This window comes from Pinus tabuliformis, chromosome Q, assembly GCF_031772625.1.
Source record: "Pinus tabuliformis cultivar Carrire ecotype Pingquan chromosome Q, CPIR1, whole genome shotgun sequence".
In the NCBI taxonomy this organism is placed as follows: Eukaryota; Viridiplantae; Streptophyta; class Pinopsida; order Pinales; family Pinaceae; genus Pinus; species Pinus tabuliformis.
This window is the reverse complement of record NC_142296.1, coordinates 727,563,537-727,584,878: the sequence shown is the minus strand read 5'-3', so window position 1 is coordinate 727,584,878 and position 21,342 is coordinate 727,563,537. Positions and strand designations below refer to the sequence as shown.

The 21,342-nt window shown below is 37.7% G+C and overlaps 1 protein-coding gene across 1 annotated transcript in view; it reads left to right on the top strand.

Moving 5' to 3' along the window:
* Positions 1-21,342, top strand: part of LOC149221599 (sec23/sec24 transport family protein) — a 177,259-nt gene that overhangs the window by 70,013 nt on the left and 85,904 nt on the right. Inside the window, exon 10 of the mRNA XM_089385149.1 lies at positions 18,246-18,344. Within this exon, the coding sequence (XP_089241275.1) occupies positions 18,246-18,344 (99 nt within the window). The remainder of the gene's footprint in view (positions 1-18,245; positions 18,345-21,342) is intronic.

The window sequence follows — 21,342 nt, the reverse complement described above, 5'->3', positions numbered from 1 at the left end:
ATTCATTCGCCAATCAATACCCTCTTTTCGCTCCACCATTAGCGACATATCAGCGAAAGGCAAAAATCGAGCTGCCCAAATTCGATGGTAACGAAAAATGCAGTGTTGCGTGGCTGAATAAAGTGGAAGAATACTTCAAGATTTGCGACATCGACAATGATGATGAAAGATCAGGCACGCTTCCATGAAAACATAAGGAGAAGCATATAATTGGTATATGTGGTGGAAGAAGACGACAATCACCGTCAGTTGGAGAAAAGTTAAGGATGCATTCTTTAAAATATTCCAAGGTGTGAAGGAAGAAAAGTTATTTTCAACACTCATCAGATTACGACAAAAAGGAAATGTGGATGAGTACACTTGAGAATGGGAGACCTTAGCGACACAAGTACCTAGGTTATCAGAATCTCGTCTAATTCAATCATACATCTCTGGACTTAAAACTCATCTACGAGTAGAACTTGAGCTTCATGACATTGTTGATAGAAGTAGTAAGACAAAAAGCAAAAGCTATTGAAAAGAAATTTGAACAAATGCTGTGGTCAAAACCGGAAAAGGTATATTCGAGACGAAGAATGCCCCAGTCTGGGAATACAGATAATACAAGATATGTTCCACCAAATCTTCGTGAAGGCGAAAAATCTAACGTGGAAATGCAAAGGATAAAAGAAGGCAAATGTAAACGTTGTGGCTAGAAGTGGGACCCTAAACATAGGTGTGCAAAAGGAAAAGAATCATAGAACCTATATAAATGTGAAGCAACTAATGATTTAAACACAGAAGAAATAGAAGATGCCCCAGAATTCTCTCTAGAATTAGATGATGGAAGTATTCCGCAAGTGTCACTATCAGCTATGACAAGTATATCACAACCCCAGACTCTAAAATTGAAAGGACATATAAAGATGAACAACATAGTGGTTGTCATCGACTCCGATAGCACCCACAATTTTTTAGATGCAACCGTGGCAAAGAGACTCAACATTTTCTCGTTTCCCTTACCCAACATGAAGGTGATGGTAGCTGATGGTAAAAAGATTGAAAAAGGAGGGAAATGCCATAAGGTCAAATTGCAGATTCAAGACTTTAATTTAGAATTCTCTTTCTTCACTGTACCATTAAGTGGAGTAGATGTGGTCTTAGGTATCCAATGGCTATGAACTCTAGGCACTTATTCTACCAACCATCAAGTACAATTCATAAGCTTTAACTGGGAAGGGCAGAGGTACAAGTTATACGGATCCCAAGCACTGGAGAATTAATTCGTATTGTCATCCTCAGATGATGAAGATGATTTGTAAAGGAGCCCCAGCTTATGTAGTACAATGTCACCAATTAGAAATGTTATCTGCAAACATGATCAACGAAGAGTCACCAAAGATACAAGATCTAATTCAGAAGCATGAAAAGATATTTCAAGACCTGCTTATGAAAATGCCTCCTAACAAGGAAATTTAGCATACAATAGAAGTCAAAGCAAGGTCAGACCCCGTCAACATCAAGCCGTATCGATATCCACATCACCAAAATACGGAAATTGAGAGATTAATCCAAGACCTTAAAGTGTGGGATCATTTCGAAAAGTAAGAGTCCGTATGCTGCTCCGGTGGTATTAGTATGGAAGAAGGACGAATCATTCAGGATATGCATTGATCGTAGAGGATTAAACAAAATAACGATTAAAAACAAATTTCCAGTTCTCTTTATCGACGAAATGTTGGATGAACTACATGGCGCAAAATACTTCTCAAAATTGGATTTAAGGTCAGGCTATTACCAAATAAGAATTAGGTTAGAAGACATACCAAAAACGACATTCCGAACACACGAAGGTCACTATGAATTTAAAGTAATGCCCTTTGTGTTAACCAATGCACTAGCAACATTCCAAGCCACAATGAATGAATTATTTCGTCCATATCTTAGGAAGTTTGTATTAGTATTCTTTGATGATATTTTAGTTTACAGTAAAACTTGGAAGGAGCACCTACAACATCTGGATAAAGTTCTTACAGTATTGAAAGAGCATTAGTTTTATACAAAAAAAATCCAAATGCACCTTTGGAAAGGAAGAAGTAGAATATCTCGGATACATCATATCTCATGAAGGCGTAAAAGTGGACCCTAATAAAATCAAAGCTATAAAGGAATGGGCAAAACCAGTTAATATATTCAAGCTAATAGGGTTCTTAGGATTGATTGGATATTACCGAAGATTTATTAAAAACTATGCACATATAACTACACCTCTAACAAACCTTTTAAAGAAGAATTCATTTCAATGGGATGAGGAAGCATGAAGGTGTTTTGAAGAACTGAAGGAAGTTATGTCTAATGCCCCAGTATTGGCAACTCCAGATTTCTCTAAACCATTTATCATCGAGTGTGAAGCTTCCTGATTCGGTTTAGGCGTAGTGTTAATGCAGGAAGGGCATCCAATAGCTTTTGAAAGCAGGAAGCTCAATAAAAGAGAACGTCTTAAGTCTCGCTATTATGCACGCACTGGCTAAGTGGAGACAATATCTTTTGGGAAGTAAGTTCTCCATTCGAATAGACCATAACAGTCTCCAACACCTCTTTCAACAAAAAACACTTTCCGAAGGACAACAAAAATGGATTGAAAAAATTGCCGCCTTTGACATGGAGATACTACATAAAAGGGGAAAAGACAATGTAGTAGCAGATGCCCTGTCTAGGAAAGACGAAGAACCGACATACTTGCAGTTTTGGTTGCTGTTCCTGAATGGCTTAATGAGATTCAAAGTGAGTATGCTAAGGATCTAGAAATAACTGCGATAATCAATAACCTTCCAGACAACTCAAAATTTGAATGGAAGAACGAGATTCTATGGTACAAAGGAAGAATCTATCTGAATTCAAATTCCAAGTTTAAATCCAAGATACTCAAGGAGTCACATTATTCACTATCAATCGGACATGTAGGATTCTTTAAAACTTACTACAATGCACGTCAATCATTCTTTTGGAAGGGGATGAGTCGCGATATTTAAAAGTATGTAGCGAAGTGTGATACATGTCAAAGAAATAAAAGTGAAAATATTATGACACCTGGATTACTTCACCCCTTAAACATTCTGAATAAGAAATGGGAAGAAATATCAATGGACTATATTGAGGGATTACCTGTATTTGAAGGCAAGGATAAGATCTTCGTAGTAGTCGACAGACTCACTGAAACAAATCGCTGAGATATTCTGCAAAAGTATTTATAAATTACACGGTTTTTCGAAAGTCATTGTGAGTGATAGAGAGGCCAAATTTAAGGGTAATTTTTGGAAAGAGTTGTTCAGCGATATAGGAACCTACCTAAATATGAGTTCCGCTTACCACCCTCAAACAGATGGACAAACGGAGGTTGTCAATAAATGTTTGGAAGCCTACCTACATTGTTACGCTACAAAAAAACAAAATAAGTGGGATCAGTGGTTGCATCTCTCTTCTAGGTCTTTGCTCCTTGTTTCCCTTTTCTTGCTTTTTATCGAACTGCAGATGTGTATCTCAAATGAGGTTGAGTTCTTCTTATATATAGCCTTCTAGTGAGGTCGAATAGCCCCAAACTGGGCCGACTTCTTCTGGCAGGGCCGAATTGTGCTTGGAGGTTCATATGGACTTTTTTGACTCAAAATAATATCTTTTACTTCTATTATGAAGGTGGGTTGTCTATTATGAAGATGTAGAAGTACCTGCTTGAGCTACACACATCAACAATATGTACGTATAAAGTTTATTTTTCTAAAGTTATAATATCTCTAAAATATAAACCATACCTGAGCCCAAATATGCTTATTTTACGAAGGACATACCTTGGCAACAAGGAAAATGGGATTTAGGCATAGGTCGGATCAATGTCGGGATGGGGTTTAGGCACAGGTTGGAAAAGTGCTGCTTCAATCTTGAAACTTAAAAAAAAATGAACTCCTGCTAATTTCCTTGCACTGATGTCAATCTCGCGAAGCGCTCCACCATTAAATTAAAAAACCAAGACTGAGTTAATCCAACCAAGTCTAACGATCCAAAAGACAAGATAACATGTGGAATGCATCATATCCTGTTAATTAGACATGCTGCTACTCTCATTCATGCATCTTTCACAGGCCAAGCATGTGATGCACTGTCGGCTTCCAGAAAATAGTTGTTGGGGCATTAGGGTGCTGCCAAGATATATTTCATCTGTTAAAGATCTGTTTCAGAACAGATCCTAGGTGGATCTAGGTGAATGTGGATTTGAATCTGTTTCTGATCCGGGAACCTGCATATCCATCCCCCAAGGTCGATGGATTTGGTAACATAGCGGATCATGCCTAACTACAACTAATATTCAGCTTTCGACAAGTAAACACATTTCACATGTATTGCTCATTGACCTTAAGAGCCTTTCTAGGGTGGAAAAATGAACTAGAACTTCTCCACATGTTAATTGAACCATGCATTTTCAGCTGGTAACAATTGCTCAGTATGGGCACTACACTCCCCTACAGGGTACAAGAGAACTCCGGGATCTCCAACTCATTTCCTTCTGTGATTTGAATGTACCTATAATATGATCAAACATAAATAGCTACTTGTGACGGGATGGATCAAAAACTTCACATCCTTGTTCCATCATACATCATATGTTTCGTTCAAATTCGTATTACAATTTCACTTGAGAGTGTTCACACATATCTACTTCATTAGCAAGGGGCTCTAGCCTCTACATAGTAACATACAAGGCATGAGCCAAAATGCCGAAGAGAAAGTAGAAGGAAAAACCTATTTTACTACTCAAGCCTTAAGCAGATCAACCTTATTTTTCCTACCCTACTCTACAAGGGGGCAACACTTCTAGGTGAAATGAAGTAATTACTGGACCTATCCAACCTTCTCATCCATTTTACGACATCCTTTTTTTGTGTTTGGTCATGAACCAAGGCACAGAAATTTCTGTTGGAATTTTTGGCTTTTTGATGCTGGAAAATAGGGCTAATCTTTCATCATAGGATGAAGCACCAGAATCATACCCTGGCTGATTTGTAACACTGCATACAAATTCCATCTTCAATAGGAATGTCTAATCACATCATTGCAGCATATCTACTGGATCCACAGAGTTTGATTTTGTCCTTGGCAATGGTGCCAATATGTTACCTTCCAAAGCTGCACCTTCAAATGTCAAGTCCATCACATCAATGGGCAATGCTGAGTGCATGCAGCATTCTGCCCACTGTGACCTCAGCAGCATTTGTCTTGCTTTAGGTTGGTTTCTTTCCAGTGCAAGCGTGAATCCTGAATAAATCCACTATACAGTCATTTAAATGCAGATGTTAAAATCATATTGATTAAGTTTGGTATTTTTAGGATTTTGGAATAAAATGGTGGAATTTAGAAGGAGAAGTGCCTTATTCTTTGGGCTATAGAGTCCGTACAGCAAAGATGACAAAAGAAGTTTGAAAATCAAAATGGAACAGAGAAAACTTACAAGACAATTAGCAATACACCCTACCAATTAGGTTAACCAAATTGATGTGGAAAAAACTAAGTAACCGGACATGTCCAATTAGGGGCTGTGTTCCATATTTTGCATGCCAGACACCAATACACGAGGACACATGTCGGACACTTGCCCTCAATCTGTCTCGAAAATTGGACATGTGTTCCCCATGTCAGTGGCATTAAATCATGTTTTTGCCTTCTTTTTTTGTCATTTCACTCAGCAAGTTGGAGCTGTGCGGCAATTTGGAGGGCAGCTGAGGGTTATTGTGCAGTGTTAGGATTCCAAGTGCTGGGCAAGTGGATTTGTCCACCAGTCTTGAAGTTTTTTTTCCCTACAGCATTTAACTGTCTTGTTCATTTCACAGAGATTATGGCTCAATCATCAAGGGAAGCTGCTAAAGGTCAAAGGAAAATGAGGAGTTTTGGTCTTTTTGGAGAAAGACTGATACAGCTTCTTCAAAAAGGGTCAAGGATACAGTTTTAGATGAAGGTTGGCAGGAGAGGGTAGATCTTACCATTAAGATCATGGACCCTATCATCTACTGCTTTAGTATCTACCTTAGTTTTTATTTGCCATCAACATTCCCACCTATAGTAGCAATGACTCAATATTTATGTAGTACATCTTGATTTTGAAGGCTTAATGAGAAAACTGCAGTTTATGGTTATAATTTCTTGTCTGTTTGTCATTTTATCATCACTGACATAGTACTAGTTGTATGATTGGATTTGTATCATCATCATATAAAATTGTAAATGTTTCAGTTTCTATTTCTAAAGAGATTGAATCTATGTCTACATTTTATATTTGTATGTGTAATATTCACTAATTTGTTTGTCCTCTGTGTCTTGTTTCTGGGGTTACCATGTCTCGTGTCGGATACTCTTATTTGCAGGTCCTCTGTGTTGAAAAATGTGTAACTAGGTTTGGTCATATGAAATGTATTCTTGTAAATTATAAAATGAAAATAAATTATTATTGGAGCATAGGTTTCATGCTCAAGTTCTTTTATTTTATAGGTTAAGTACCCATTGAGTGCTTCTAGGGTTTGTCCTAGGTCTAAGAGTCATTGTCATATATTGAAGACCCCAATGGGCACATGTATCTTGTAAAGAAAAAGTATATTTGTCTTTACAGCGTCGAAGTGCCCTCCAAGATCAAGTTGGCCTAGGAGCTGTCAAGTCGGCCTAAGTGAAGAGCCACGTCTACCCCTTGAAGAGGCCTATATAAAGAGAGGAACTCGTCCTCCAAAGCACCACTCACTCATCTCTCATTCTATGTGAAGAAGAGGACGAAGAAGAGGTCGAAGGAAGTCGAAGTGTTTGGGCTAGTTCTCTCTCCCACATGCAAGTCGAAGCTAGGGTTTCTGCGCAAGGGTTATCTTTGGTTCGATCTTGGAAGAAAGAGAGAAAAGAAGTCAAGAGAAGGTCACTTAGGGTATCTCTCTAGCCCTAAGTCTCAAGGAAAGGCAAGCGAAGGGAAGAAGAGGCTCTAAGAAGAAGATCAAAGTCTTCAAGTGGGGCAGCAACAGTTGCCGGGCAAACAAAATTTCGGATCTGCAGTAGGAGGTCGAAGTTCTTGTAGCAGGAGGCCGAGTTGATCTTGATCTTGGAGGGTATTTGTCTGAGTCACAAGGTCTTGGTATTCGTCAATTGAAGGATCTATAAGCAGTGAAGAGATTAAGGGTTTTCACGTCAAGAGGAGGGGTTTTGGTCCTACCTTGTAGCGTATATATTGTGTCATTATTCTTATTGTTTTGGTAGCTGTTTGATGTATCTCACATTATAATAATAAGGAATAAAGCTAATAAGGTAAAAGGTAACACAAACAGATATCAAGTTAAAAAGAATTAACATATTCACTGCCCTATTGAATTCTCAACATGGTATCAGAGCTAAGGCTATTGAAGGGCATCATGGAGATCTCCTCTATAGTGAAGAAGTTCCTCAAAAGTGGAACAAACAATGTTGGTTCTTCAAGTTAAATACTCCAGAAGACTTGGAATATGTAGATCTCCATTGAAGATACAAGTTTACATATTGAATGAATGAATAAGAGAATGATGATACAATGAGAGTGAGGGGCCTGCTATTAGGCAACTGCCTCTTCATGGAGAGTCATGTCCCATTTAGACATGCCTCTTCAACCTAATTAATAAATTACTAATGAACTAATCATTATTACAATTATCCTTATTACTTATATTTATATTATTTATATATATTTTATTCATATCACTGCCTTCCTCCTCAAAAAAGCTTTGTCTTCAAATCTTGTTGATGCAAAAGGCTTGATCTCTTTTTTGGTTTCGAATGTCTTCTTGTCTCGGCATTGTCATCTTTGTTGATACAAGTTGATATGATATTATGATCTTCTAAGTGACGAACAAAATTGTCGCACTGAGAAGGGATCAAACCATCCTAGATTAATCTTCTGTGGAATATTCTGCTCGCTGGAATTTCGTAACAAATTGTCATGATAGGACTGGATTGAGGTTACATCAATATTCTTTGGAAGATCAGTTTGTTGTTTCTGTTTTGAAGGGTCCTGATATGTAACTTGGTTGAGTCGTCTACTCTCATGATTCAGATGTCGATAGGGAACTTTTTGGTTTGACTTTCCCTTATTAGGTGTGTGGAAATTTTTTGATTTCCTTCTAGTACTATGGTTGTTGAGTTAGGTACACAATCTTTGTTTGGAATTTTCATCATCTGGATTGTAACATGTGAGTGTGTTTTTCCTTCAACTGATTGCTCCTCTTCTTGAGTTGTGCTATTGACTGGTTCAGTATTTGTTTCTTTATCTTCAACCGGGGATGTTATGACTGGCGACTTCGATACTTCCTCTTGAATACAATGTTCTAACTTATCTTTTAACGAATTCTTGTCTTTCTTAAGCTTTTTAATTTGTGTTAGTAATTTTTTGCCATGATCCTTAAGTCACAAAACTTTTGCATCTCTATCAGTAGTGATTTTGTCAATTTTTTGCATATTTTGTAGTACTTTTTTACCTTCTTGGAAAATTACTTTTGAAATATCTTGGATGTCTTCTGGTGTTACTGAGTTTGGCTTCACAGTGACATCCTATAGTGTTATTTTTTTTCTTTTTGTAAGAAAATGTCAAAAACTTCCTTTTTTGTATTCAGGATGAAGGAACCAAGGGTTTCCATCTAGGGTGAACCCACAATAATGTCACCTTGATTGCTCCATAGGGTTTGCACTGAGAAGTGCGATACAAATGTATAATCCTCAATGTTTAATTGTAAATTGGTTAGGTCATATTTTTTGTTGCCAAAACAGTGTAATTTTTCGATTATATTTGACTCTGGGATCACTAATTGGTTTGCGATTTTAGGCGTTATATAATTTTTATCTTCGGTAGGTGAGATAGCAATAGTGACATCTTTTCCCGCAATGGACCCTTTAATTCTAAATAGCACTGAAGCATAATTATGTGAAGTTTTCAGAATTCTTCTTTCCTTCAATTCCAAATTAGACCCCATTTTGCTTCTTTGGTATGAACTTAGGGATTTTAAAAGTGAAATAATAACTCTTTTATATATAAACTTTTTAAAGTCACCCTCTTTTGTTGATAACTCTTATAAATTTCAAACCTTTTCCTTTCCTAAATCTCCTTTTCGCTCTTTTCTTTATATTATACAATATTCCTTTTTTCTAAATAACCTTGCCTTTACTTTTAAAAAACTAACCTTATATGTAATATTACTTTTTTATGTTGGCGCTTTTATATTCTTTATGAGCCCTAATTAAATCCTTCACCTTATTTTTCTCTAATATATAAATATAATAATAATTCCTTCCTGCATACTTGAATTAGCCCTTTTCCTTCTTTTTAATTTGAGGAGCATAAAGAACCCAATTAAAGTACTCCTTAATAACTTTTACCTCAATGAGTTAATAATCTCAAGAAAATTTGATTTAATGGTCTTCTTCATTAATTTAAGATATAACGAACAACGGTTTGAGATTTTCCACGATATTAAACAATTAACTATAATCCTTGGATTTTGTTTTATTCTTCGTAGATTAAGATGAATGGGTGCCTTCAATGGGCATGAATGTCGTAAATATTCCAAAGGTGCGTCCTCACAATTTGACCCTTTCAATGTTCCTTACAATGAGCAGTTGTAGTTTGACAGGTGTGGATTCTGCTTTATGGGGTCAATAATGAGCAGAAGGCAGAATGGATAATAAGAATGGGAAGAGGCAACAATATGGATTCAGGTGGATGACAGAGTTGGGCATGAAAAATCAACGAATTCACCTATAGAGAGTCTTTTCCTCACTATGATAATTTTATTTTATCGTTTAATTTTGTATTCACCCTTAGTCGTAACAATGGAAGTCTTTACACATAAGAATGAAATCTTGACAATCGGATTTGCACGGACGCAGAGTGGCTGGAACCGACTTTATTGTAAGGACGCGCCTATTTGCGGAGACTCCTAAGTATACAAACGTGACTTAAAATGCCAAATATATTTTGCTGATATTGTTTCAATACAAATAATCTGTATGCTCGGTGGATGAGATTTTTAGAGAATAATCAAAATCCAAGTCGAACTACGAGCTCCTTTACTAACTGTGACTGGCGTTGTTGGCAGTGGCTTGAGCTGCAGTTGCTTGAGATGGACGCGGCGATAGACATGGGTGTTATCTGGTGGTGGCCGCTGCCATGGTGGCGTAGTCGAAGGTTATGGAGGGCGGTGTTGTCGGAATTGTTTGGTCAGGTGTCCGGTGGTAGCTGTCGCAAACGACTGTGGCTATTGACGGTTTTGTTTTGATTTTATTTATTTATATTCCCTTTTTATATTATATATATATATATATATTTTTTTTTTTTCTTTTTCTCTGATTTTTTTTCTTTGTTTTAATATGGCCAAAGGCCAACTGGCGAATTGGAGGCCCTCCAAAAGCTTGTAGCGAAATGCGTCAATGGCAACGAAGTTGACGAATTTCGATGGCCAAAGACCTGGATCGGAGAACGAGCTTTGTGCAGCGGTGTTGTGGCTAGAGGATCGAATTGCTCTGATACCAAATGGAACGAACAAAGTTCGTTATTCAAGTTAAATACTCTAGAAGACTTGGAATATATAGATCTCCATTGAAGATACAAGATTATATATTAAATGAATGAATAAAAGAATGATGATACAATGAGAGTGAGGGGCTTGCTTATATATTAGTCAGCTGCCTCTTCATGGAGAGTAATGTCTCATTTAGACATGCCTCTTCAACCTAATTACTAATTAACTAATCATCATTACAATTATCCTTATTACTTATATTTATATTATATATATATATTTTATTCGTAACAAGAAGATAGCAAGCCATCTCAAGAAGGTTATCAAGGAAGCTTGGAGTCTCTTATTTTCAAAGAAGGTATCAATCAAGGTAAAGGATGAAGGTCTCTTCTCGGTTCTCTCTGGCACATTCCAAGATGAAGACATTTGGGTAATTGATAGTGGTGCATCAAGATACATAATTGGCCATTCCAAACGATTGAAGACCTTATCAAAAGGATACTTCACTTATTTAGTGGAACTTGCAGATAACAATAGCTATCCCGTAAAGGGTATTGGATCAACCTCTATAAAGCTGGAGAATGGAAGCAACATTCACCTCAACAACATTATTTTTGTTCCAGGTTTGCATAGGAACTTACTTTCCATTTCAAGTTTAGAAGATAAGGGTTATAGAGTAGCTTTCATTGCTGGAAAGGTTGTTGTATGGAGGAAATACTCACGTATAGAACAAGCAAAAGTCATTGGCATTCGACAAGGAAGACTCTACAGACTGATATCTCTTGTGGCCCAAGTCCTAGTTCACATTGAAATTAGCCCGTGTGAACTCTGGCATAGAAGATTTGGTCATTTACATTTCAAGATCCTTCCAACTCTAAGTTCCATAGTAGATGGAATTCTTGAACTGAAGGAAGATCATGAAGGAGTATGTAAGGGATATGCATTGGGTAAGAATACCAAGAGACCATTTGGAAGCAGTGCTTCACGGTCTTGGATCTCATTTACTCTGATGTATGTGGCCCTATGACTCCTAAATCACTTGGAAGGCATCTATATTATGTCACATTTATAGATGATCATTCAAGAAAGACCTGGGTTTACTTAATGAAAACCAAGGACGAAGTATTTACAAAATTTCAAGAATTCAAAGCTGAAGTGAAGAGCCTTATAATGAAGATACTAAGATCTGATAATGGAGGAGAATATACATCCAAAGAGATTATAGCATTTTATAAGGAGTCTGGGATTAAGAGGGAGCTGATAGTCCCATATAATCTCGAGCAAAATGGAGTTGCAAAACGGAAGAATAGATCCATTGAAGAAAGTGTAAAAGCAATGTTACACGATTAGGATCTACCTAAGTTTTTGTGGGGAGAAGCCACGAAGACAGCTGTTTACATTCAGAATCGAAGTCCCCACAGATCCCTAGACAATAAAACTCCGGAGGAAGTGTTCACTGGAAAGAAGCCATCTGTAGATCATCTCCGAATCTTTGGGTGTCCTATATATATCCATATACCAAAGGGCAAAATAAAGAAGCTGGATCCTTCAGGCATGAAGGGAACATTTGTTGGGTACAACAACTCATCGAAAGCCTATAGGATCTACATGAAAGAAGGACATCACATAGAAGTTAGTCGTGATGTCATGTTTGATGAAAGCATTGCTTTCAAGAAATCAAAGGAACTTTTCGTAAAATTTGATGATGAAGAACTTCCTGTATTTGAGGAAGAAGTTGACAAGGGAGAAGAAGAATCACACCATGAAGAAGAAGGTCCTAGTGAGCCTGTTCAACTTGTGGTCATCCCTGAAACAAGGAAAATACCTAATTGGTTGAAATCTACACTACTTGATGCAGAGGTCATGGGGCAACGAAAGGATCATTTAGAGAAAGCAAGAAACCCAAGAGATATTTTGGTTATGCTGCATACATGAAAAAAATTATAGAAGCAAAACCATCCACTTTTGAAGAGGCTTTAAATAATCAGGAAAGGAAAGATGCCATGAATGAAGAATAACAATCTATAATGAAGAATGGACTCTGGGAGATTGTACTTAGGCTCGAAGACAAATATGTGGTAACTTCCAAGTGGATCTACAAGATCAAACATGCGGCAGATGGAAGTATAGATAAGTATAAGGTAAGAAATGTATCTAGGGGCTTCTCTCAACTAGAAGGCATCGACTACGAAGAGACATTTGCTCGACAACAAGATATACAACTATTTGTTCATTAGTATCTCTGGCAGCATCGATGGGATGGAATATCCACCAAATGGATGTCAAGACTGCTTTTCTGAATGGCACAATAAATGAAGAAGTCTAAATAGAGCAACCCTTGTGATTCGAAGTTAAAGATAAGAAGGCATATGTTTGCAGATTGAATAAAGCATTATATGGCCTCAAGCAAGCACCAAGGGAATGGTATGGTAGAATGGATGCATACCTGCAAAGAATAGGCTTCACAAAAAGTTCTGTTGTTCTGCACCTTTATATCAATGTTATAGATGGAGAACTTGTAATAATTCATCTGTATGTGAATGATCTTCTCTTGACAGGTGTAGAAGGTAGAATTGAAGAATGTAAGAAGCAACTAGCAACATAATTTGACATGAAGGATCTTGGGATGATGCATTACTATCTGGGACTAGAAGTCTGGCAAGGACTTGATGAAGTTTATTTGGGTCAAGGAAAGTATGTGACCAAGATGCTGAAGAGGTTTGACATGATGGACTACAAATCCATGACCACTCCAATGATCACAAACTTGAAGAGACTAAGAAGTTCTAAATCAAGCCCTGTGGATCCTTCCAAGTATAGACAACTTGTTGGCACGCTGATGTACTTGGTGAATACTCGACCAGACATATGCTTTGCAGTAAATGTTCTTAGTCAATTCCAAGTGGAGCCGAAGCATGATCATTAGATAGAAGCAAAACATATTCTAAGATATCTGTGAGGAACCATCCACTACTGTCTGAAGTATGATAGAAGGAATGATGTCCAACTGATTGGATATACAGATTCCGACTGGGGAGGCAGTGAGAAAGATGGAAGGAGCACTACAGGAGGATGTTTCAGTTTGGGATCCTCCATGGTCTCATGGATGAGCAGAAAGCAAGACACAGTTGCTTTGAGTAGTGCTGAGGCTGAATATGTTGCAGCTTGTGAAGTAAGCAAAGAAGCAGTATGGTTGAGGAAGCTGCTATCTGACCTGTTTGAAGGACTGATGAACCCTACAATGATAATTTGTGATAACACCAGTTGTATATGTTTGTCTGAAGATTCAGTGTTTCATGGAACGACAAAGCATATAAACAACAAGTATCACTATATTCGAGAGCTAGTACAAAATGGTGTGTTGTGACTTCAGTATATCTCCACTAATGAGCAGGTAGCTGACATATTGACAAAGTCACTTCCAAATAAGAAGCTTGTGTACTTGAGAAACAAGCTTGGTTTGGTTGATGTATCCTCCCTTATTGAGAGGGAGAGATTGACACTACATTTTTGTTTTCACTTGGGAAGAAAGAATGGAGGATTGGGTAACCATCTGCATTTGATACTCTTTGAGAATGTGGTAGGGCATTCAAGACAAGAGTAGTCGTGGACTGATATTCTTTGTGGACTAGCTGTCCAAGATAAGAATAATCCAAAGAAGGTCATACTCGGTGAACACTCGGGTGGAGTATGTACCTTGAGAGACAATGATGACGGTGTCTATAAATCATTGGTCTCACCAACATTGTGCTCTGACCTTGTGGAGAGATAGAGCTGTTAGTTAAGGCCTTGCTATGTGACAATGGTGGTTAATATGATGCTAGACAGATGGGTTAACAATCCGAATCTTTTTATGAGATCTCTTTAGATTGACAATAACCATGCACCTCTTATGAATACCTCCCTAGTTAAGAGGGAGTGTTGAAAAATGTGTAACTAGGTTCGGTCTTCATAAGTATGAAATGTATTCTTGTAAATTATAAAATGAAAAGAAATTATTATTGGAGCATGGGTTTCATGTTCAAGTTCTTTTATTTTATAGGTCAAGCACCCATTGAGTGCTTCTAGGGTTTGTCCTAGGTCTAAGAGTCATTGTCATATATTGAAGACCCCAATGGGCACATTGTATCTTGTAAAGAAAAAATATTTTTGTCTTTAAAGTGTCGAAATGCCCTCCAAGATCAAGTCAGCCTAGAAGCTGTCAAGTCGGCCTAAGTGAAGAGCCACGTCTACCCCTTGAAGAGGCCTATATAAAGAGAGGAACTCGTCCTCCAAAGCATCACTCACTCATCTCTCATTCTATGCGAAGAAGAGGATGAAGAAGGGGTCGAAGAAGAAGGACGTAGAAGAGGTTGAAGGAAGTCAAAGTGTTTGGGCTAGTTCTCTCTCCCACTTGCAAGTTAAAGCTAGGGTTTCTGCGCAAGGGTTATCTCTGGTTCGATCTTGGAAGAAAGAGAGGAAATAAGTCAGGCGAAGGTCACTTAGGGTATCTCTCTAGTCCTAAGTCTCAAGGAAATGCAAGCGAAGGGAAGAAGAGGCTCTAGGAAGAAGATCAAAGTCTTCAAGTGGGGTAGCAACAGTTGCCAGGCAGACAAAATTTTTGGATCTGCAGTTGGAGGTTGAAGTTCTTGCAGTAGGAGGCCGAGTTGATCTTGATCTTGGAGGGTATTTGTCTGAGTCACAAGGTCTTGGTATTTGTCAATTGAAGGATCTATAAGAAGTGAAGAGATTAAGGGTTTTCCCCTCAAGAGGAGGGGTTTTGGCCCTGGCTTGCAACCTATATACTGTGTTACTGTTCTTATTGTTTTGGTAGCTGTTTGATGTATTTCACGTTATAATAATAAGGAATAAAGCTAATAAGTTAAAAGGTAACACAAACAGTTAAGTTAAAGAGAATTAACATATTCATTGCCCTATTGGATTCTCAACATTGTCATCCTGTCAGATGACATAGGAAAAACTAAATATAATGTTCATAAATGATACAACTTTGCATCCAATTAAACATCAACTCATGTACTGTGCAACGAAAAATGCAAAGAAAACTGTAGTACATCTGTCAAAAAGCAAATGAACAGTCAACAAACTTTTTCATAACAGATTTGGTTGCATCATGAAGGCCAAGGAGGAGAAATATCTCACATCAAAGCCTCTTACCTTAGTCGAAAGCAACACACAAATGAGTGAAAACAACTTTGAATAAGGGGATTGCAACGACAAATTTCTATTTGCAACCTTACACACCAAGCCTTTCCACCCATCATGTAAACGAATAATTTACCTGGCCTTTAGGGGTATTGCTCCCTCACTTGAGCTCCCCTTTGCAAATGAATGATATTCCCCTTTTATAGCTCTTCCTTATACCCAAAGGTGATTAGGTCAAGGCAAAGGAAAGAATAAATCAGTCTATCTCCTTCTTTCCCTCCACAAAAATGAGTTAGAATGTTCCAAGGGATTCTATCCAAGCATAGTGCTTCCCCTATAATAGCCTGTAGCCCTTGATTTAAGGTGTAAAGGTGTTCTAAGTCGACATGTCACTCCCTTAAGCAAAGTGCTCTCCAGGAAATGTTCTCTTAACTTGGTTCCCTCATAAAACCCTAATTTTGTTAAATTTCCAAATAGCAACCCATATTTATTTTCTCGTGGTAATTAATTTTATTCCTAGCAATTTCTTTATTTAGCAAAATAAATACTGAATTACCAAAAAGTAAAATCACTGGTATTTTTAACACACACACACACACACACATATATGCAACGGATTTAAAATAAGAGGGATCTATCACACGTTGCAAAATTAATTCATTAACAACAATTCTCCGTCATCTATTAATCTGGAAAATCTGGGTTTTTGACCCACAAAGATACAAGGAAGGATACAATAAATGGAACCTCTATCTCAGTTCCCATAGGATGAATTTGGACCAAGGAATTTAGCCTTTTGGAAATTGGCCCCATTGATCACCATAAACTCATCCTTGGTGCCCAACAACTTGGCTTTGGCAATTCGGCCTCCTCAGCAATTGCGCCTCACTTCGGCAACTCGATCCTGCGATCTCCACAACTCGGCCTGCTGGATTAACCCTCAAATTCTGCCGTACTTCTCCTCTGCACTTCAGTCTACTGAGCCACTAGCATTAGAGAAAATCACTCTCTCTTGTTGTGACTCGCTTTCTTGAGTTCTTGTGTGTCTTCACCTCTTCGCTAGGTTTCTTTTATAATCTTCATTATGCCCAAATCCCTAACCCTATTCTCCCTCCTAGAAGATCTTGGAGATCAATGGTTGAGATTATTTCTAAGTCACTTAAATAATTAAATTATTTATCCTTAAAAAATGACTCAATAGTCCACAATAATTGATTGACTTTAATTATTTTACTTTCCTAAGTTAGACTTAGGAAAGAAGACAAATGACTTACTCCACCAAGCAAGCACCTAAAGAGGCAATAGCTCATCTTCCACATGCTAAGACACCAAGCCTATATAGAAGACCTTCCAAAGCTACCACAAGCTTCAACAAATCTGAGATGTGGATGGGGCTAGGGTCCACTTGTTAGCCTTCCATAGCTGGCTCTCCTCAGACAATTAAGCCTTTCCCTTGAATCAAGGTGTGAATAAGGTATTAAGTCAACTTTAAGCCCTCCTCCACACTAGCGTTTCTCATAGGATGGTTTCTTTGCCTTGTTACATGCACAAAATGGTGACTTGTGTCCCCATATCATACCCCAATGCCGAGTGCTCCTCTAGAAAATGTTTATATACCTTGTTTCATGGTACAAAGGAGATTTTGGGGCCACTTTGGGACCCCCTAAGCTGAGTGCTCCTCTGTAGAGTACTCTATGCCACGTCTCAGACTCTCAGAACATGTACATCATCTCTAGGTCCAGAAATCCCTCTTATAGGAAGGCACTCCTACTATAAGGATATTTTAGTTGTCATATTGAAGTATGTGCATCATGTAAAGTCCATATTGGCAGTCTCTTAAACACACAACGCCTTTGGAAGCACCAAGTATCATAGCTGTGCCCGTAATCCTCAAAAATAGTGCCTTCAAGGTCACTAAATTCACCATCAAGCTAAGTGCTCACCACTAGTCCTTTTCTTTGCTGATTGGTCATGAGAGATGAATGCAAGTATGCCCGCGATAAAATCAAACCACCAAAATTGTCCTCTGGGTCCCTGCTCATCGCCCATAACTGCAATCATTGTTCTAGTTTCTGCAAGGATTCACATCTTTATGTACTGAGTCATGACTGCCGATGTTAAGATGCTTCCTAAGTCTTAAGATAGAAAAATGACCGATTAACTGCTCCACTGCATTTTAATTTCACCATGCATTTTCAGGTGGTAACACTCCTGACAGTTGTATAAGTGTAAGGTCTTGTCTGCTATTTTTCATACAACTGTTTCTGTATAAAATAGCTGTATGCAAGAATTATTGAAAACAGAGAGCAAAGATTATGTAAGTGGCAATAGGTTCCAGTTTATTTGTCAAAATAACACATACATTTGCACATTGGTTAAACTTGGGTATTGTTCTCTGCAGGAAATAAAAACTATGGTTTCTCTGTGCTAGGCCATTACATTAATTATGCTGCGATTTAGAAAAAAATGTATGTTGAAGAGCATTAATGTCACACACCTGTATTTAGTATTTGAATTATTATCATCTTTTCACTCTGTTTTTATTCTTTTGCTTTTCAGGAACTCGGATGCTCCCCCTGTTTTGCAATTTGCATTTCAATATACAATCATTGTACCGCCTGAAGAAAATGTCAAGAAAGGATCTATTTCCCTAGACAGGTATTTGGAATGAATGATCATCTCTGTGGGTGCTCTAATCTCTTTATTTTCCTTTTCATTTTTTGGCTTTGATATTTAACTTATCTTCTTCCTTTCCTTTCATTTTTAGGCCTAGTTAAGGTCAAATTCATCTTTATTGATGGAGATATTTTAAGAAACATTTCTTATAAGTGGTCTTTCAATGCAACGGGAAACTTTGACTGAATTTATCAACTTTATTGAAGTACCTTGTTGAAAAACCAAGTGCAATGTAGTTTAACACCTAATTCCTCTTCTTGATAATTATTTGTGAATATTAGATGTCTTCTTCATCAAGTAATTATACAATTGTTCAATCATTCAAGAAAGATAGAGATCACAATAAGACAAGAGACCAGAATTTAGGCTAGTAGCCAGGGCAAAACCCACAAGGGGAAAACCCAACAATCCATCCCTTATCGAATCAGATCAAAATGAGAGATATCCAATCCATGACCAAGATCAAACTGCAACCAAAATGCTAAGTCAAACCCTCCTCCAAGTCACCTCCAAAAATCAAAGTCAACACTAGTCAAACTGTTACAAATCTGGTCAAACTTCAGAGATTCGGACCTGCAATGAGGGCCAAATTTCAGCCGGCAAATGCCTCTGAAATTTTTGGCCTCTTACAAAGAAAATTCAACCTTCCACATGTGCGAGCTGGTACTAGTCAAAGATTCGATCAAGATGGAATATTGTTCTAGTCTTTTGTCTTGTCTTCTCTCTCCATTGACTCGGCTTCTTCTTCTCCTTAGCTAGGTTCAGATGTACTTATTATGATGAATGAATGGGCTCCAAGTAGGTCAAACTTGTCTCTTATATATAGCTGTCTAGGAGGGTTGACTTGGCCATCTTGTGGACTTATGACTCAAAATAAAAATATTTTTTTTTTCTTTTAAATGTCCAAATCAGACATGATACAAAATAATTTTCTTTTGACTCAAAAACAAATTCTTTTTGACTCTAGCATGAAGAACATGCTTGACAAAATCATTATAAATACATCAGTGATAAATCTATATACATTATGAATACCGAACCTAGTTACATCTTCAACACTCCCTCTTAACTAGGGAGGTCTTCATAATGACTCATCGGGATATTATCAAGTTGAAATATTCATATAAGAAAAGTCAAAATCAACGCTAGTAAAACTGCTACAAATCTGGTCAAACTTCAGAGAGTCGAACTTGTAACTAGGGCCAAATTTCGGCTTGCAAAATGTAATATCCCCAAATTTTGGATTACTAGGCGAGGTGTTTAGGAGGGTTTTCCAAGCTTGTGTCAGCGTGGTCATTGGGGAAGGATTACTCCATTGGTGGGCCCAAAGGGTTTTTGAGGAGTTTTATGGGTCCGAATGGGATCGCTTACCATATTTCATCATCGAGATCAATTCTGCACGGTTTGCTCTTGGTTTCGTTGCATTCCGACGATTTTCATAAAATGGCGTTAATAACAGGCATATTTTAATTATTTATGCTTAAGGTGTTGTTTCAGGCTGATTACTTGGAGAAACACCTTAGTGTAATAGCTCGTTGGAATTAGGGTGAAAAGATCTACAAGGCAGAATGATAAAAAAGGGGCTTTGGGTGGCTAGTGTGACCACAAAGGCGAATTAAGCATTTTTTGGCATTAAAAGTGACTTTAATTAGTTTATAAAAGTCACTTTATTAAATAAAGAAATGAAAATCGCTTCTAAATATTTAATTGGAGGGAAAAGGTAAGTGAGTTATAAAAAAACAGAAAGAAAAGAAAAAAGGGGAAGGTGAAGGTGAAAAGACAACCCTAAACTCATTAAATAAGCAAAATGAGGAGACTCCACATTCGTGGATTGTGTGTGAGTTTGGAGAAAGAGCTCTTGGAGAGAGTTTGAAGGAGAACCTGAGGGTTTGGAATCCTAGTTGCCATAGCAGACTTTGGTGTTGCAACGAGACACCCTAGTTTGGGATTCAAGAGTGAAATTACTCAGATTTCGCTGCTGAGCTTCAATGGAGAACAAGATTCACAAGAAATATTGAGGTATCCATGTGTTATCAGTGGATTTTATAAGCTTATTTGGTGCTTTCCATTTGATTTGGCAGGTTGGAAGATTTCTTGAAAGTCTGAGCACATAAATCCAATTCTGGGCCTGTGAGGACGAATTCCACTGTTGAACAGAGGTCGAATTTGTAGTTTTGAGTGGCTATTCTCATCGTGGTGGAAGATTGAAGACACAATGGTTCGATTTACTCTTTCTTGAAGGCAGCTTGAGTACCTATTACTTTATCTCAATGTTGGACGAGTTTCCTTATTACCTGGGCTGCGTACTGATAGCAGAGCTAAGTTTGATGACTGTGGGTCCTATTCAGTGATATTATCAGGCCAAGTATTCATTCCCTGGGCTGCGTATTAATCACCTGGCTTGTGCATAGGAATGTGGGAGATTCAAAGGCTGAGTCCCCTCTGTATTGACATCACAATACTCTTCTATTCACCGTGTGGGTGATGGACAAATACTACAATCGATTTGTTGGAGTAAATATACCTCTGCGTGGAATCTTTCTTGGCTGAATGAAGGGAGTATCTGAGCTGGAAGGAGTGGCTGAGTTACACACTCCCTCTGTCAGCAGTGATATTGTAGCATTTATTGGAGCTGATAATTTTGGGTCAAATAGCTGATTTGAACTTCATCTTTGACTGATATTCTGAGGCTATCTCATTGTGGCAAGTTCTCAGGTTCATCTGTTCCCTCTCTTTGTGTGTATTGTATAATGAGTGTAAAAGAAATAAAGGAGGGAAGCTGTTCCAGTTTGTTCTCATTCCTATGTATCAGCTGTAAATAAATTTCTGAGTATGGAATGAATCTGTTTGAGCCTCTGAAAAATGATATTTTGATGCATGTGCCTACTATGTTTATCTCCTTGAAACAAATTTATAAAAACATCACCTACAACAAAATGCATTCAAACTGTTTGAAGAAAGTTGCCATCGAAATTTAATT